The sequence below is a fragment of the Narcine bancroftii genome, chromosome 3 (assembly GCF_036971445.1).
Source record: "Narcine bancroftii isolate sNarBan1 chromosome 3, sNarBan1.hap1, whole genome shotgun sequence".
In the NCBI taxonomy this organism is placed as follows: domain Eukaryota; kingdom Metazoa; phylum Chordata; class Chondrichthyes; order Torpediniformes; family Narcinidae; genus Narcine; species Narcine bancroftii.
The window spans coordinates 36,230,850-36,251,264 of NC_091471.1; the positions used below are offsets into that span (position 1 = coordinate 36,230,850).

General features: G+C 37.1%; 1 protein-coding gene across 4 annotated transcripts in view; it reads right to left on the bottom strand.

Moving 5' to 3' along the window:
• Window positions 1–251: 251 nt before the first annotated feature.
• The window catches only part of pias2 (protein inhibitor of activated STAT, 2), a 75,266-nt gene continuing 55,102 nt past the window's right edge, over window positions 252–20,415 (bottom strand). For 2 of the 4 annotated variants that reach the window (XM_069923813.1, XM_069923812.1), the window contains exons 10-14: window positions 18,521–18,660; window positions 16,945–17,125; window positions 11,006–11,142; window positions 4,449–4,486; window positions 252–1,133 (exon numbers count right to left, since the gene is read on the bottom strand). In XM_069923813.1, coding sequence (XP_069779914.1) covers window positions 936–1,133; window positions 4,449–4,486; window positions 11,006–11,142; window positions 16,945–17,125; window positions 18,521–18,660 — 694 coding nt within the window. In that variant the 3' untranslated portion in view covers window positions 252–935. Of the gene's footprint in view, window positions 1,134–4,448; window positions 4,487–11,005; window positions 11,143–11,555; window positions 11,647–16,944; window positions 17,126–18,520; window positions 18,661–20,415 lie in introns of those variants that run through there. The other 2 variants (XM_069923811.1, XR_011353328.1) reach the window with 2 other exon arrangements.

Below are 20,415 nucleotides of genomic sequence, written 5' to 3' on the forward strand. Positions count from 1 at the left end.
AAATAAAATACTCATTAGTGATATGACAAAGTAAAAAAAAAAGTGCATAATTGGTCTAAGATAATGATAAGCTTAATGTATCTGCACTCCTGCAGGTCATGTTGAGATTATTCCAACAGTACAAACTACTTCCCGATGGAAGATATATCTGAAAAGTTACATTTGTTTAATAACCTCAAATAATTATGTATCCTTTAAGGATCAGAAAATTGCATTGAAATTTAAAAAAATGGAATCCATACAAAGAAAAATTACTTTTTGCCAACCTGGAAACATAGTACACGCTTTATATGAAATTTAATCATCAGGAGTTGAATTTCAGAACTGATTAATACAATGCCTTATCCAAAAGGTATTAATTCTGGCTCAGTTATTTCATTTGAGTCAGGATTACAGCATTTACCCTCAACAGCAGACAGGATATGGTTCTTCAACCGTGGCTGAGACCATGAGTTTCACAATAAAGCACCAATCATTTAAACTTTTACAGAGACAAAGCATATTTTTTAAGTCGAGGTGTGGATAGCCAGTCAACTGGCAGGAAAGCAAAAAAATTACTGCCGATTTCAATGCTGACTTTCAATAAACATCACATCAATCGCAATAGAACAGATTTTCTCGTCTTTTGCGTTCATTTCACTGGTCATATTTCTGGCAGGATTTTTCATTTTAAACTACTAGCTCTTATCCATTTTGTTTCCATACCTGCCCAAGGAAGAGCTGCACTTGGGCAGGTCTCAGTGAATGCTAAGAATCAACAAGGCTCTTGATATTTAAAAACAAAAAAAAAAATATATATAAAGTGGCAGTCTTTTGAAGACTGCACAGAATGGTTTAGCCTTGGTCCTTGGTTGCAGTACGATTGCTGTTACACTCTTCTTCCAATCCCACCCCTTCTTTTGTTGCACATAGATAATAAAAATGTCTGAAATATGTCAGTCTAAAGAGATAATGTCTGGGATATTGCTGGCTGTTCCTCCGCCACCTGCTATCACCCCACCTTCTGTCCGGCTGCTGCTATTGCCTTCATGGTGCTGGTTTGATGAGATGATGCTTCCACCAACAGTGGTAGTTGTCATTGTCGGAGGTCCAACAGCAGAGGAGAGATTGTCCAGAAATATAGATTGACAGTACTGAATGTGAGGAAACAAAACAAAGTGAGCTCCTTCCAATAGTTCAAGGCTTTCAAGTAATTTGCTGACAGAGCTTGTAAATCCTAAAGTTTCTGATAAGGTTCCTTAGAGGCAAATATCAGCACAAAACCATCCTTTGCCCCAGCATTCAGACCTAGCAATGCACTGGTAAGAAATGAAGATGTGAAATCTATTTATTAGTCTCATGATGATTGTTAGTTGTTAAATCCTGTTCACTTTAAATCTTATTTAGTCCCTTAAAAAAATCAGCATTGATTTGTTCATAACTGAATGCAAAATGATGCATAATTTTGCATAATAAATAGTCCAGAACTTTCAATACTTGTTTTTAAATTTAGAATACAAGGGATAGCAGTTTTGTTAAAATTTGAATTTTCTAAAGCAGTTGTAAGAGCAAAATGTTTATAAGGTAGCAAGCTCCTTAATGTTCAATTATAACAAAGAATTAATCAATTGACCACTCAGGAAAACCCAGAGCACAAATAGGTGTTATTAAAACTAAGACATAGTTGCAGTGGGTAAAAGTAGAAGTATACTAAGTTATGTGAGACCATTCAGAATTCTAAAATTGTCTTTATTCATCAATTAAAAAAATTAAGCATCTTAGCCTTTACAATTTTGGTCTTGTGCTTGATATTTCAATTGAAAAGGAATGATCGGATGCCTTTGTTGTGACAAGATTTTGCAGGTGGGTGCATAGTGAAATGAAACATGGAAAATAAAGACAGCTGGAAATGCTCAGCAACATCTATGGAGAGAGGAATGTTAGGGGTCAATCTGAAATATTAACTTGGCTTCTCTCCCTGATAGATGCTTAATCGTTCCAGTTTTTAAATAGCTATAGAGAAAGAAAAGCTGAAGGTGCGCAAAGAATTGCTGGAGGAGCTCAGCAGGTCAGACAGCCTCCATGGGTATAAATGGTCAAAATCAGCATTCCAGATCTGTACACTAACAATACTGTACATGAGGTTATATTATTAATATAAATAGTGAAAGCTGTGAGAAGGGTGCAGAGGCATTGGGGTATTGGATCGAAGGTGCAGGAGGAACTCAACAGGTAATGTATCCATTAGAAGAAAAGGGTGACCAACGTTTTGGGACTGGGCCATTCATCAGGATCAAAGGTGGGAAAAATGGAGAGAGCAACCATTAGAAAGGAGGGGATGGGGAAATCAAGGACAGGAGTCAGTAAAGAAATGAAAATAGTGGAACCAGTTTGGGTTGGGTGGGGTTATTTAAAATTAATAAAAATCGATGTTTACATTGTAAGGTTCAAAGCTTTCCAGGTTGAATAGGTTCCTTATTTTTACTCCCCTTTCAAGTAGTCTCCACCTCATGTCTCCTGCTCTATCACCACCAATGGGCACCTCGTCCAGCTTATTCTACCCTTTAAGTGCATAATATCACCTACATTTTAGTCATTAAAGGTTCAGACCCAACATGTTGACTACCCATGGATGCTGTCTGACCAGCAATTAGAGCGGCACAGTTAGCCTAGCAGGTAGTGCCACACTGTAACAGTGCCAGGGACCGGGCGTTTGAATCCCACACAGTAAGGAGTTTGTACATTTCTCCCCAATTCTGCATGGATTTCCTCCCACCTTTTAAAAATGTACCGGGATGTAGGTTAACTGGGTGAATTTGGGCAGCATGGCCTGTAACCATGCTGTATGTCTAAATTTAAACCTTTGCATATATTTGTACTAATTGTTTAATTTATTTAAGGCTCAAGGGACTGGTCACAAACTACTGGGATAAATTAATTATTTACATACATACCCAACAATTTAGTTAAGCAAAAGCAAGTACAGGGTGGGTTGAACATGAGCTTTTCACCACTGAAGCACGATTTTAAATCCAATCCAACTTGGACTCATGCAAAGATCCCATGTTAACCAGGTTCTGACAAAACAAAATTAACCCCAAATTCCCACTTTATTATGAAGCAACCCAGAGTTATTGTGGCAATAGAATGCTGTTCTGAATTTAGAACCAAAGCATGTTGCTACAGGTCATTTTGCTTGAGATAAAGAAATTTCATTTTCCCACAATCCTAAAGAAATAGGTGAATCTAACTGCAGAAATCATATTCCCTTGTTTGAACTGCTCCAAATCGTTTGGATTCAGTGCCATATAGATGTGGTAGGGGAACAAAATATCAGCATATTTATACAATTGTTAGGCAGACGATATACATCAGAGTATGCATGCACCTGGACTTGTGCCAAGGTGAGACCCTTTTAGGTGGAATTTGGCCAAGACCTGTGGAAAAAAAAAATCATAGGCAAAAAAAATTCCCACAGGACCCAGAATTCTTCCTGTTGGGAAGCATAATGGATGCAAGATAAACAATAAAGCTGTCCAAATTTCAATTTATGATCTCATTGGGGATGGTCAGGAAGTGCACAGCAGTTACCTAGAAGTCCGACTCTTACTTGAGCATTAATGTTGGAAAACAGAAATGCAGACCTGTGTTCCCCTGGAGAAAATTACCAACACAACCTAAGGAATATATATCTGGTACTTTCTTGAAAGTTTTGCAGCCCTATTTTAACTACATAGGGGTGCAGCTGTAGTGTGAACCGCTGTGCCTCGCCACCCTGCCCTCCCAATTCGCCCCTACAGAAAATGGAAGGCAGTCTATGTGCTGGCTGCCATGACAGAACAAACCCGTAAATCCACAAATACAAGTTTCATACCTTTGTTGTGAGTGTCTTGGTCATTGTGTGTAAGTATAATTAGTTTGGTGTTAAACGTCGGGGGAAGGGAGAAGAATGGGATTAAAGAAAGAAACACTCAAATTCCATGAGAGGACTGTAAGGAATCAACAAATACAAAATATAATTAACGTGGAGATTGTTGATAATTGATATTGATGATATTGACAATTGTTGGAGTTTGTGTGGAAAAACTATAAATATTTTACAAAAAATACCAGAGAAAACAATTCAGTACAAAACACTCGCCCAAAGAGGTCTAAATATCTGCAACCAATGAGTTGCAAGACCAGAGAGATTTGTAGCAGAAATCACCATGGATGTAACATTGATAGATGTACATAATATTTCATTAATAATTGTCAAGAACTGCCAACAAAATGTGGGGATCAGTTGAGTAGACAGAACAGGAAAAGTAGCACCAGAATGTCATGAGAATTGTGCACTCAAAATAGAATATTTCCTGCAGCATCACACACCAGTTGATCAATTGGACTCCATCAATACAGAAAGTTTGAATGGTGAGAGCAAACTTTATTTCTCCACCGGAAATACTACAGTCTCATTCCAAACATACCTGAGGGTCACTCTGGAACAATGAGAAGAAGTCCAAATCTGGAAAAAAAAGGTTGGATTTCCAATTAATTGAAGGTCTTCAAGACTTGAATCACAGAATCAAATCCTATCTTATTTTTAAATGCAATTCTTAGATAATTATTACATTTGAGAATAGAAGCGTGCATGTTAGATATCTTTCGGTGAAAAGTGTTGGATGGAGAGAACCTGAAGCTGATTAGAACAAAGTGAGCATAGGCACAAGTAGACACAGAAGGAGAAAATTTAAATGCGTTTAGATACCAATCAAGAAATCACATCACAGATGGGGGATTCAGTAACCATCATTGTCATTCAAGTCAAATGCAAATTATACTAGATTTAATATTAATTATTACCACCTGCTTGTTACAACCAAGAAAGCACATCAAAGGCTTCACTTTTGCAGATGTCTGTGGAAATTCAGCATCCCTGAGGTCTCTTACCAATTTTTAAAAGATGCACCACAGCATGGTTCCTGTTTAGATGCATCACACCTTGGCATGAGAAATACGGGTCGAGCACCCCTTATCCAAAATTCTTGGGACCAGACGTTTTTCGGTCTTTGGGTTTTTTTGAATTTTGAAACAATGGAACTAAACAGCACAGTAGCTTCAGCAGAAAACCTGCATCAGCGGTTAATCAGCAACAAATGGAAAATTCACATAAATAATGTTTCGTACTTACCAAATAAAGCTTGATCTCTGCTTACAAAAGAAGACCACCTCCCCAACCACCACTGGTCCCTGATACCTCCCCTCTGCTGCCACCAGTCCCTGGCTACGATCCCCGCTCCTGCCCGGGAGCCCGAGGTCCCCGCTCCTGTCCAGGTGCCCAAGAAGACTTCTTCAATGCAGATGGCACCGCACCCCATGTTGAGAATGGAGTCACCGACTCTGGCTGCAGCCAATATTGAAGACTTGGACCCAGCTCCAATTGGCATCTTCCCGGCCAGAAGAAAATTTATTTTTATTTTTAAAACTGTTATTGTAATTAAACTAACGCCAACAGAGTGTCAGAGCCCCACATGGGCAAGCTGGGAGTTAATTTTTTTCCCCCACTTGTGACATCAATGCCAAAAAATTTCCAGTTTTTGGATCTTCGAATAAGGGGTACTCACTCGACCTGTACTCTGAAACTGCAGAGTTATGAACGTAGCTTAGACCATCATGGAAACTTACCTCCCCTCCAACATCACCCTCCCACTATCTTGGAACATATGCCAACATATTTAAAAATGACCTATCCTACCTGCCATACTGTCTTCACTCCCCTTTCCGTCAGGCACAAGATCATGTACCTTCAGATTCAATAAGTTTTTTTTCCTTAAAGGGATCTTTCACTTGCAAAAGTTAATGCCGCTGCACTATGGTTTTGTACTTTTCTCCACATCTTGCACTATTTGACATTGTCACACTGCTCTCTACATTTGTTTATTTTTATTTTTTGCTATTTTCTGTACAAGTTGACTTGTACAAAAGACTTGTAATAGACAAAAGAAAGCTCTTCACTGTAGCCTGGTACACGTCTATTTAATAATTATCTTGCACCATCTGGTGGCCAGTTAGTTAAATTCAGATAGTCTCCAGCCATTGAAAGAAACTTACTAATTCAATAGAAAGGTGAGTTGCAGATGAACACCAGAACTATTTCAATAATAGAGGAAGAAAAGAAAAACAAAAATACTAAAAAAAAATACACAGCAACTCTGGCTACTTCTGTGGATATCTCAGACATAGCAGTTCAGAACATATAGATGAACAAGTTTATTGACATTTCAGGGCAATGGCAAGGGATGAGGTGTAGATAAATCATATGGGGAAATGCATTTACATATATGATCTTGTGGAGCTGCCTACATTAGAACAGAGAATAGTAAAGGACAGGATGCAAGTATAGAAAATTATGAGAGGCACAGAGAGGTTCATATCAAGAAACTTTCCCCATAGCAGAGATGTCTTCAATGACAGGATATAATTTCAAGTTAGTATAAGTCTTGAAAGGATGAGGAGGAATTTGTTCATCCAATGGTAGGATTCTGGAGGGGATCGAGAGGATGGTGGAGGCAAGTGCTCTCAATATTTAAGTAAACAAACACTTGAATAGGTCCATAGTCACCTAAGCCTTGACACATGCTGAAAATAGAAATACAATGGGTACAATAGCATGGACATGTTAGAAGGGTCTGTTTTTCTGCCCTGACTCAATGAGGCAGAGTGAAGTTGAATCAACAAATGCAACCTCCAAATGTGTTGTTAATAATAGATACAACACAGGCAGATACATGATGCAATTGTGTCCAATTTACGAGAGCAATTTCCCAGCCCCTTCTCCAATGCCTTACAAATTCCCTTGGGAGGCCCTAATGCATCCTGCTTCCAATACTGTATATCTAAGCCAGGCGTGGCCACACTATGGCCCAAAGACCAACTACTGCCCACTGCCCAATTTTAAATGGCATCAGGGGAATTTTAAAAATAAATTGGAATATGGCCTGTTGGAACAGATTCTAATAATAAATTACACTACATGCACTTCGTTTCAACACTAGCTGTCATTGCCATTTTAAACAACTAGTTGACTGACTGTTGCAATGTTACTCATCGATGAAAAGGTTTACCTCAGTTGAAAAATGTTTACCTGATTTGATTAAACATGGTGAAACCAAAAATGGAAACTAGCAAGGGAGTGCCAAAAATTTCAGACACAGTGGAAAAATTAATACTTTTTCACAAAATCATGGGGAAAGTGTGTTAGTTTGATTTGCAAAGTATCTGTTAACTTTAATGGCCTACCTATAGATTTACATAATCATTAAGGTGGACACTTGGGCCATGAACTGTATTCGCTGAGAGTTGTGGAGGAATGTTACAGACTTGTCCTTTTATTGATCTTTTCTCCTGTTCTTATTTTGCACCTTTTTAAAAAAATTTTGCACTGCTTTTTGAATGAGAGTTTTAATGTATTCATTTAAATTAAAACCCTCATTCAAATTTAGTTTTTTACCCCCCTTTATTTTATACAAGCTATTTCAGCAAATGGGTTTAACATGGTCACACACATTTCAATTAAATGTTTTTGATGTATTATAAGCGATTATTGATGTAGTTTTATCTACCCTTTTTTCATTAGCTTTTTTGTGCGTGCTTACTTGTATACACACGAATTATCAAGTAATTGTCAATTCTGTATTTATGCTTGTATTTTCAACTCAATAAAAATATTTTACAAAGAAAACAGAAAGAAAATGAATTTTTGATGGCACGGGTTTTTTGGTCTAAAAACACAATTTGTTTTTGCAGTGTAACTGGTTGAAAACAGCTGGGCTTAATATTGCTTGGCACCTGACTCCTTATATTTTTATATATGTGGTCCACAACCAAAAATGTTTGCCACCCCTGATCTAGGCAATGCATATAAATTCCAAAGCGTCTCCACATGCCACCTCAAATCCTTAATCCCATCACTAACATTATTTAATATTCTATCAGATTTACTCTCATCCTATTTCTAAATAAAATAGCTTCAGCCTTTCCCATTTACCCTTGAAGTCCTTAAACACAAATGCCCATTTTCTGTTTTATGGTTCAGCATGCCATTTGTGCTTTTATATTCTCTGCCAATATTGATAAAGTCTAAAATTTTGTATACCTCACTCTCCTTTCTCAATCTAACCTGCTACTTTCAATATCATACAACCATATCCCCCAAGCCTCTCTGCTCCTACAGACTTTTAAAATGGTACACTTTATTGCCTCTCCTCAACTTCCTAACAAAATTGACCTTTTCATATTTCAACTTTATCTGCCATGCAAGTTCATTCCATTAGTTGATTTGTATCCTGCAGAAATTCATTACTATCCTCAACAGTTTACAATACTGCCAGATTTTCCATTATCCCCCAAATTTAGAAAAGGTGGCTTTTACTCAAGTAAAGATCATTAATAGTTTTAAAAAATGGCCCTAACATTAGTTTCTGAGGGGTGCCACTGATTTTTCCTTTCACCCAACTGAAAAACAATTTAACATGACCCTCAATAATAAGGTGGATTAAACAAATTGGAGGGTATAAATGGAAAAATGACAAAAGGGGCCCATAGGGCAGAGTTCCAGCATTCCATGTTGTTTAGTCATGAATGTCAGAAATACTCTTTCCTCAAAATATAATGAAAATATTGGTCCCTCAAATTGAAACTGATGCTCATGTTTGAGAGATTTTACATGAATGACTATTGAGATGATGTAAAATGGGGGAGGGGCATATTATACTGACTGCTTGCTATTGGCTATGGCTGAAGAAATACTCCACCTTACTGGTATAACAGATGGAGATGGTTTCCCACTGGCCAGTTTAGTGATGGTTCTAGTCTATTAATAAAAGCCCAGTAGTAGTAGAACACTTGTCTGGTCCATGTCTATGGCATATCAATTATTAGTTGGTAAAGGGGAACAAACATCAATATTGGGTATGGGCAAAATCAAAGTCTTTGATCAATTTGTTTAAAATGAACTCCTTTGCTGTAACTCTTTAGAGCAGCATTGTTAGATAGAGGAGGGGTTGGCACAACACTATTATATTGTCAATGACCCAAGTTCAACTCTGGCGCTATCAGGTGTTGGTGTTCTCCCTGTGACTGCGTGGTTTGCTCCAGTTTCCTCCCATGTTCCAAAGATGTACAGGCTATTGGCCACAAGGGTGGATTGGAGCGGCACGGGCTCATTTGGCTAGAAGGGCCTGTTGAAATGCGGTACAAATTACAAATATTTTAACATTTAAAACTTCATGATAAAGTCACTCAGAAAGCCCACATACTTTCAAGAAGCATCCTTGGCAATAATATTCCAAGCTGCCCCAGAGGAGAAAGTAAAGAAAAGGTCAACCACATTGGAGTCTCAGGAATCAGGATTTGGCACAGTAAATCTGCTTAGCCATTTATCAAGGTCATGCATGATCTACTACCTCAGCACTATTTTCCCATACCATCCCCAAATCCTTCAATCTTAATATCCAAAAATTTGTTTAAAATGAACTCAGTGACCATGTTTGCTCGGACCAACAGATTATACGTTTCCAAAGATTTATCCCCTCTGAAGAAATTTCTCCTTAGCTCAGTCCTGATTGGCTTCTTAAGGACATTAGTGAATCCAATGGGGTTTCATAAGGGTCAAAACAGCCAGCAACTTAAAAAAGAAAAGATATATTGGCATTTATTGCAAGAGGGTTTCCGTATAGGAGTAAGACATCTTTCGGTGACTTTAGAAAGCCTTGCAGGGAATAAACCTGGAATAATGTGTACACATCAGATCTATGCACCCAAGGAAGGATATACTTGCTACAGAAAATGCCATGAATATTCCCCATATAGATTCTTGTTTTTTCTTCTTGTTTATCCTTTGAGGAATGATTAAGAGGGCTTAAGTTTGGAAGAATGAAGGATTCCCATTTTTTTTTAATGGGAATCAAAAAAAGCTGCAGATGCTAGAAATCTAAAAACAAGACTGGAAACGTGTGTGGAAAGAATTTGCAAACTTAAATTTTCTATAGCCCAGTTGATAAATCTGATGAGCTTCAAAACGTATTTAATGTAGTGCTTTAATTGTTAGAGGAGCAGTCAAAGTTACAGCCCATTGATTCAGCGGCACAAAGTTGGATCTTACCAGGCAGCAATGGAACCAACATTAAAAAAATTAACTACAATGTGGAATTTCATTAAAAAAAATCAAAGACAAAATGATCTACTGAAAATGTTTTTGGTGCTCCAAAGGAGATTTACTAGAAGTTGCCATATGGTTGAAGCTTTAGTTCTCAAAACTAAAGGTTCAGCCATATAGAACTGAGCTGAGTGGGGAAAAAAAAATCCCATGTAGAAGATTATAAATATTTGGATTTATCTTCCTAATATTGCTCTGGAAACTGAATTGTTGAGTCTATTCAAGACAGATGAACAGATTTTGGGGTACTAAAAATCAAGGGATACGAGGTTAGTACAGGAAAATGGAAAAGTTCAGCCACAATCCATTGAGCTTTTGCATGTCTTCTGAAGCTTTCAATGACCCACTCTTATTTAGGTTTATAACAATCCCCAAATGTCATGGATACTGTTACTGGGATTAAATGTACAAAAACATAAATCACACATTTTATTTAATTATTTAAACCCAAATTCCATAGCTGCCTCATGCCTCTGAAACAATGGGCTAGAACTTGACTAAGTTGTTCGATAATTTAATTACTATATTAACACACTACTTTTAAGATCAAATTTAATAAATGAGCATCAGAAGCTCTAAGCTCACAATTTCTTCCATCAATGTGTCAGGGGTGTTGAAAGTAGACACAGAGAATATGGAAAACCTGTGTTAGGATACATTAAAGCAGATTAATGACAGATATGATTGGAAGTGGCCAAAGCACACTGAACCCACTTGGGTCTTATGAATTTCCAAAACAATCATGGAAATATTTCCCAGCTTGACACTTCAAAATAATGAGAGAGGAATAGGAGAAAATGTCAAATTTTAAGGACATGCTGTTCTTACTTTGAATCTCAGGTGGAAGAGCTGCCATTGTGGAATGATGGAATGTGGCTGGATAATCTGCTAGTTGAGGCAGGAAACTTGTATCAACAGTTGTAACATTTGGCAAGCGAACAGAAGATGGCTGATAAGCCAGAACACTGAAAAAGATAAAGTAAACTGTCAGCTGTTCCATAAAAATACAAATGATTTAAAATTGTTATGCTATTAGCTAGCCCATTGGATAAACATATCATTTGGCGCATAGAGGAACTTTCAAGTTTGATCCTTTGAAGGTCCAGTCCCATTCACTGTCTAATAAACCCTCCTACAAAATATACAATTATATTTGGAAAATATGTTCAACAGGGGAGCTCATTAAAAACTGATAATTTTGATACTATAAGTGTAAATAAGAAAACTTGATATTGAGATTAGGCATTTTACACTGGTATTTACATTACAGGAAGTTGATAGCATTCTAGCCATCTTGAGGAAATCATAGACTTAAGACAAGTTAACTAAAACAAAGTAATACAGATGAATGAAATAATGGCACTAAAGAGTCACAGACCTTCAGGATCAGACAGCTTCCAGACCAAGGTATTAAACATTGAAAGATGCTTAGTAGAGTATCTATAGAGTTCTCAGTTCAGTAGCTGATCCTTTGCATGAGAAAATTGAGCAAGTCACTTGATTTTTAAAGGGGGAAACCAGTGAATTATAAACCACTTAGCCTAACAATGTGTCAAGAATTGCAAGTCTTTAAAAAAATGCATAATCTGTAAACATCTAACTATTAACTGAAGATAATTTATTTCCAAATAAATAGAGATCATAGACGTAAAGACAGGCAAGAGGTGGACTTCCTTCGATGTGGAGACATTTTTTTTCCTCACACTGTGAACCATATCAATCAAAATACATACAAACATTTCCCTCTTAAATATACACAGTGGCATTTTCTCCCCTTTCCACCCCCCTTCCTTCCCTCCCCAATTCCCAACCCCCTCAAAACCCATTAAATATTCAACATATACAATAAAATCATTAAACAATGTCATCACACAATAAAATAAACAAGAAAATTGTGTCATCTACTTTTACACACTGGATCAAGTCATTTTGTCTTCGTTATCATTTTAGGGGGGGTGGTGGTCCGAGGCAACCCCACTCTGTTATGCTCCACGTACGGCTCCCAAATTTGCTCAAATGTGACATTATTTTTTAAATTATATGTTATTTTTTTCCAATGGAATACATTTATTTATTTCCATGTACCATTGCTGTATTCTCAGGTTCACTTCTGATTTCCAAGTTGTTATTATACATTTTTCTGCTACAGCTAAGGCTATCATAATAAATCTTTTTTGCACTTCATCCAGTTTGAGGCCTAATTCTTTACTTCTTATATTACTTAGAAAAAGATCTCTGAATTTTTTGGTATGTTGCTTTTTGTGATTTTATTTAATACCTGATTTAGATCTTCTCAAAACTTTTCCACTTTCTCACATGCCCAAATTGCATGTACTGTTGTTCCCATTTCCTTCTTACAGTGAAAATATCTATCTGATAATGTTGGATCCCATTTTAAAAAAACTTTTGGGGTGTGATATATAACCTGTGTAACCAATTATACTGGATCATGCATAACCTTGTGTTTATTATATTCTTCATAGTTCCAGAACATACTTTTCCCATGTTTCATTTTTTATCTTTACGTTTAAATTTTTTTCCCACTTTTGTTTGGGTTTATAGCTTATTTCATCATTTTCCTTCTCTTGCAGCTTGATGTACATGTTCGTTATAAATCTTTTTATTATCATTGTGTCTGTAATCACATATTCAAAGCTGTTTCCTTCTGGTAATCTCAGTCTGTTTCCCAATTTATCCTTTAAGTAGGCTTTCAGTTGATGGTATGCAAACATTGTACCATGAGTTATTCCATATTTGTACTTCATTTGTTCAAATGTTAATAAATTATTTTCCTAAAAACAATTTTCTATTCTTTTAAATCCCTTTCTCTCCCATTCTCTAAATGAAAGGTTATCTATTGTAAAAGGGATTAGCTGATTTTGCAACAATAATAATTTTAGTATCTGGAAATTTGTTTTTTTTTTCCTTTGTAAGTGAATCTTCTTCCATGTATTGAGTAAATGATGCAATACTGGTGAGCTTTTATATTGTACCAGCTTTTCATCCCACTTATAAAGTATATGTTCCGGTACCTCCTCCCCTATTTTATCTATCTCTATCTTAGTCCAATCTAGTTTTTCATTTGTCTGATAAAATTCTGATAAATACCTTAATTGTGTTGCTCTGTAACGATTTTTAAAGTTTGGTAACTGCAAACCACCTTGGTTGTACCTCTCTGTTAATTTATCTAATGCTATCTTCGGTTTCCCCCTCCTTCCATAAAAATTTCCTTATTATTCTCTTTAGTTCATTAAAGAATTTCTCTGTTAAGGGAATTGGTAACGATTGAAATAAGTATTGTATTCTTGGGAAGACATTCATTTTAATGCAATTTACCCTCCCTATCAACGTTAGCGGTAATTCTTTCCAATGTTTTAAGTCTTCCTGCAATTTCTTAATTAGTGGCTGATAATTTAGTTTGTACAAGTGGCTTAAATTATTATCTAATCTAATACCTAGGTATCGGATTGCTTGTGTTTGCCATTTAAATGGTGATTCTTTTTTAAATTCTGTATCATCCGCATTACTCATTGGCATCACTTCACTTTTATTTGCGTTGATCTTGTACCCCGATATTTCTCCTTATTCCTTCAATTTCTTATGTAGTTCTTTTATTGATATTTCTGGTTCTGTTAAGTATACTATGATGTCATCTGCAAATAAACTGATTTTATACTCCTTCTCCTTTATTTTTATCCCTTTTATTTTATTTTCTGTTCTTATCAGTTCTGCCAATGGTTCTATTGCTAAAACGAACAGCGAGGGAGATTAGTGGACATCCTTGCCTAATTGACCTACTTAATTTAAATTGGTTCGATACAAATACATTTATTGTTACCATTGCCAATGGTCCATCATATAATGCTTTAATCCAATTAATATATTTTTCTGGTAGATTGAACCTCTGTAATACTTTCAATAAATAATTCCATTCTACCCTGTCAAAGGCTTTTTCTGTGTATAAAGCTACAGCCACTGTTGGCTTCTTATTTCCTTGAACTAAATGAATAAGATTAATAAATTTACAGACATTATCCGCTGTTCGTCTTTTCTTAATAAATCCAGTTTGATCTTGTTTTAATATTTTTGGTACACAGTCGGCCAAGCTGTTTCCTAATAATTTTGCTATTATCTTATAATCTGAATTAAGTAGAGAGATTGGTCTATATGATGCTAGTGTTAGTGGATCCTTCCCCGTCTTTGGTATTACTGTAATTATTGCTGTCTGACGTGAATCTGGCAAGTTTTGTGTTTCTTCTATCTGGTTCATTACTTCCAGGAGAGGAGGAATTAGTAACTCTTTAAATGTGTTATAGAAATCTATTGGGAATCTATCCTATCCAGGCGTTTTATTGTTCGGCAGCTTTTTTAATATATCCTGTACTTCCTCTATTTCAAATGGTTTTATCAGTTTGTTTTGTTCCTCCTCTTGCAATTTCAGCAGTTCAATTTTAGCTAAAACCTTTTCTACTTTATCATCTTTCCCCTCGTTCTCAGTTTGGTATAATTGTTCATAAAATTCCTTAAAGTTCTCATTAATCTCTATTGGATATGTAATTTGTTTGTCCTTTTGCCTTGATGCCAGTACAGTTCTTTTAGCTTGTTCTGTTTTAAGTTGCCAGACTAATATTTTGTGTTTTTTCTCCTAGCTCAAAATACTTTTGCTTTATTTTCATTATGTTCTTCTCCACCTTATAAGTTTGTAAGGTTTCGGTTTTTTTTGTCCGCCAATTCTCTTCTTTTTGTTATATCATCCCTTGTTGCTAGCTCTTTTTCTGTACTTACTATCTCCCTTTTCAGCTGTTCTATTTCCCGATTGTAGTCCTTTTTCATCTTAGTTACATAACTTATTATCTTTCATTGCATCCCATAATATAAATTTGTCTTTCACTGATTCCGTATTTATTTCAAAGTACATTTTAATTTGGCGTTCAATAAATTCTCTAAATTCCTGCCTTTTCAGTAGCATCTATATGTTCTTAGTGGGATGTCCTCCAGTTCTATTGCTAATAACAGGGGTGAATGATCAGATAGCAATCTAGCTTTATATTCAGTTTTCCTAACTCTCCCTTGAATATGGGCCTACTACAAAAACATATCAATCCTTGAGTATGTTTTATGCCTACTCGAATAACATGAGTATTCCTTCTCCCTTGGGTGCTGCCTCCTCAATATATCCATTAGTTTCATTTCCTGCATTGATTTAACCATAAGTTTGGCCACTTTATTATTTTTGCTAGTCTTTTGTCCAGTTTTATCCCACATTGGATCCAAATTAAGGTTAAAATCCCATCCTATCAATATATTCCCCTGGATATCTACAATCTTCAAAAAAAATCTTGCATAAACTTTTGATCCTCTTGATCAAATTCCAAAATTCTGAATATATCTGACACTTTATCATTACATACCTCCCTGTTGGATCTATTATTTCCTCTATTTTGATTGGTACATTTTTATTAATTAATATAGCTGCATCTCTAGCTTTTGAATTAAGTTACTGCCGCTACGTGCACTACCCAGTCTCTCTTTAATTTATTATGTTCCACTTCAGTTAGATGTGTTTCCTGCACAAATGCTGTTTCTTTTTTCTTTTTTTCAGTAAATTTAATAGCCTTTTTCATTTAATTTGGTTATGTATTCCATTAATATTTATAGTCATATAGTTCAACATGGCCATCCCATATCCTGTTTACATCTCATTTCCACTTCCTCACCACCACCATCCCTCTTTTCCCCATTTTCATGTTTTCCCTTTTTGAACTCAATGTATGACAACACATTTAAAACAAAATACTTCAACAACTCCCACATCTAATATTCCCTTAACCCCAAATGTCCCCCTCCTCTCTGAATTGCCCCTTATCCCTTGCCAAGCAACCACAACTACCCTCTCCATTTGGATTGCGAATCCGCTCGCAAGTGTCAACTGAATTTGCAGTGATGGTTATTCTCTCCCACCCAACCCCCTCCAGAAAATACTTTTCCTTCACATATAACAAAGCTCACCCTTTTTTCTCCCTTACTTCCTTTCTTTCCTTTTCTTTCCCTTCTTTAGTTCTTACATATACATTATTTTTATATCTTTATATGTATTTTATCGTCGTTCTTTGTTCTTGTTTCATCTCTTCATCTCTCCTTCTGTCCTGCAGGTATTCTGAAAATTCTCGTGCTTCCTCCGGATCTGAGAACAGTCTGTTTTGCTCCCCAGGGATAAATATTTTTAAGCACAGCTGGATATCTTAACATAAATTTATAACCTTTTTTCCATAGGATCAATTTTGGAATATTAAACTCCTTCTTCTTCTTTAAGAGTTCAAAACTTATGTCTGGGTAAAAAAATATTTTTTGATCCTTGTATTCCAATGGTTTTTTTGTCTTCTCTAATTTTATTCCTTGCCCGCTCCAGTATATTTTCTCTTGTCGTATAACTCAAAAATTTTACTAAAACAGATCTTGGTTTTTGCTGTGTCTGTGGTGATGTGGAGACAATTGATGCTAGACAGGATCAGCTGCAGTACTGCTTTTCCATTATTTATTCTATTCCTTGCAAACATTCACAGATGAAAAGTGTATAAATGACGCATATGGTTACAGTTGTGGTTAAAATTGCAGCAGTGATGACAGGGACAAAGAGAGAACCTGGAGAAACAACCATTTTTAGTTTGTGCAATAAAATAGTGAAGTGGAAAAAAACGAGTTTTTTTTTGCAAACATTGAACCAACCATCTAAAAATAAGAAAATATGCAGCATAAATTCCACTGACCTTTTATTGGCAGTATCTTCAGTGTCTGATGGGTATATGCATCTTTTTTTTAGTGGAGGATCTTCCTCCCCATCTGAGGAAGAACTATCAATTGTAAGGTCTATGACCTCAACCTTTTTATTGCTACTTGGTTCACTGGTTGACACAGAAGAAGCAGTCTTGTTGGTGACAGTTGAACCTGCTGGAAGTCAAAATATGGATTTACTGAGAGGAATACAAAGGAAAACAAATTGCTACAAATCTAAATTTATAATTTTAATCACAAATCCATTTCCCTCATCAAACAATTAGGCAAATTGCTTTAAAGATTCATGGGATCCCCAAACCTTAACCCATGCCAATTGTGCACCAGTTTATCTTCAAAATATTTCAGGATAACTCAAGGTCAAAATAAATATGGTTAAAACTAAAGGAGTAATATCTGGGTGATTGCAAATCTACATCCAAAAAAAATTTGATTAAATGTCTCAAGTTGAAAATGAGATGTAGATGGGCTGTCTGGGGAGCAAGTGCTGAGGCTTTTGCATGAAAGGCTTTAGCAAAGAGGTCTGATCACAGGTTCAGGGCAAGAACAAGCAAGGTCTTTTTTACTTTGCAGTCAGGGCTAAGGTATACTCTTCCTCTAAGATGTGGATTATGAGGGAGACATTCCCTGGTGACTACTCCTGTGTAAAGTGCACCCATTTGCAGCTCCTTACTGAATGAATCCAGGAACTGGACAAACTCAGGATCTGAGAGGAAGGTTGGTGATGTAATCATGCCCAAAGTACAAACTTCAGTGACCACTATGAAAAGTAAATGGAGCAGTGCAGAGTTCCCCTATGTCCATTCCCTTCATTAACAGATATACTGCTTTACATACTATTTGGGGGCGGGGGGGAGAGGTCAGGAGAATGGGGATTACATTGAAGGGCAGCAGCAGCCGCCGCCGCCGCCAGTGGCATCATAACTGGCTCAGAAGCTCAGTGGGGAAGAGTGCAATCAGTTAGAGCAATAGTAGTCGGGGATAACAGTTAGGGGTACAGATGGGAGCTTGTGTCTGGTAGCGACGTGGTCAAGGCTGTCTCAGAGCAGGCACAGAACATTCTGAGGAAAGGGGAAGCAGCCAGAGGCCATAGGTGCATGTTGGTACCAATGATATTGGTGGGAAGGGAAATATGGTCTTGCAGAATGATCGAGGAGCTGATTCTTACCTGAGAACCAACACTTGTGAATCTGTCCAGGTCATTTACTAAATCCAGTGCATTAGATGCATTCTGCTTTACACTGGGGAGACTGGATGCAGCCCGAGAGATCATTTTATTGAGCACCTTCACTGTCCTCAGCAACACCAAGAATCTCCCAGTGGCCAACCATTTTAATTATACACACCACTGCCAAATCGATGCCATCCACAAATTGGAGGAACAACACTTTATTTTCTGTCTCAGCGATCTTCAACCAGATCTTCCCCAACTATACCCCTCCTCCAGATGGCATCAATATCACCTAGTTTTACTGTGTCAAATTATGACAAACTGGAAAGAAATGCAAGCAAAGAAAGAATCCATAGATTCTAGAACTTATTTATACCTACATGCAAGTTCAACTTTTGTACACTGTGAATTGGATAATTTCAAAGACTCCTTCTTGGGCCTCATTGGATACCAAGAGCCATCTTCTTGGAACTTAATCTCATCGACATCAGTGCAAGAATTCAGGATTTCCATAAACAATCTGGAAGAAAATGCCAAGATATTTTAATGTCAAAACGATGACAAAAGCACGTCAGTGCTTCTAGAAGAAAGCACGTCAAACTCCTTTCCCAGGCGTTTTCAATGGTTTGGTATGACATCAAAATCTTGCAAATGTCTACAGATGTGTAGTGGAAAGTGTGCTGACCAGCTACATCACAGGCTGGTATGGGAGCACCAATACCTCTGAGCAGAAAGCTCTGCAAACGGTACTACTTAAAGCCCAGTAGATTACAGGCAAAACACTCCCCATCACAAAAAAATCAATATGGGAAGCTGGCATCAGAGAGCAGTAGCAACCATCGAGGATCCATGTTACCCAGCACACGCTCTGTTCTTACTGCTACCATCAGGAAAGAGTTATAGGTGCCATAAGACTCGCACCACCAGGTTCAGAAACAGTTGCTACCCCTCCACTATCAGATGCCTAAACAACAAACTTAATGAGAGACTTGTCTAAGGACTTGAATACTGGTAATTATCTCCTGTATTGCAGTTTATTTGCATTTCCTTCTTCTTTACATTCCTCTCTTTTGTGTACGTATCTTGAGTAGGTTATTTTTTTGACTACCAAAAAAATTCTGCCTGGCCTGCAGAAAAAAGAATCTCTGGGTTGCATGTGATGTCATGTACCGTACATTTTGGTGTACATGTCGATTCATGAAACTTCCCCCCCCACCCCCCCACCCCACAAAATGGGGAGATTGACTTATACTCTGGATATACTTTTGAGGCATATAAATCAATCCATGAAAAGTAGATTTGGCATATAAGTCGACCATGGAAAAACCAAAAAATCCCAACTGCGATAGATTTTCATTGAGATGTTTTTTGAAAAAAAAACATAATTAGAACCCATCAAAATCACTCTTGCTATTGTCATTAGGCAAAGATGGCAGCAAGTACATCAACAGTGATGAAGTGTTTTGAAAGGCTGGTGATGAAGCAGATCAGCTCCTGTCTGAGCAGTGACATGGATACATTCTATTTCCCCTATTGTTGTAACAGGTCTATGGTGGATGCCATCTTACTGGCTCTACACAAAGCCCTGGAACACCTGGACAGTGAAGATGCATACATTAGGATGCTCTTTTTCGACTACAGTTCGGCATTTAACACCACCATCCCCTCAAAACTGATCAGCAAACTCCAACACTTGGGAGTTAACACCCCATTGGATTTCCTCATCTCCAGACAATCAGTGAAGATTGGTAAGAACTTCTCCTCCACAATCTCCATAAGTACTGGAGCACCACAGGGCTGTCTTCTTTGCCCCTGCTCTACTCACTTTACACCTGCCACTGTATAGCTCAGTATAACAATAACACTATCTACAAATTTTCCAATGAAACCATGGTAATGGGCTTTATAAAGGAAGGGGATGAGTCTGCATACAGGTTGGAGATTGTTATTGGTGCATCATTCAGCCAAGTTTTCAACCTTGCACTCAATGTTACCAAAACTAAGGAGATGATTGTTGACTTCAGGAAAGGAAAGCCAGAGGTATACAATCCAGTGATTGTTGGGGGAAAAAAATCAGAAGTGGAGAGGGTGAGCAAATTTAAATTCTTGGGAGTCACTATCTCGGAAGATCTTTCCTGGACTCAACACACCAATTGTATTGTGAAGAAAGCACATCAGTGCCTCTACTGCCTCAGGAGTTTGCGCAAATTTGGTATGACATCGGAAACCCTGGCAAATTTCTACAGATTGTGCTGTAAAGTGTACTGACTGAATC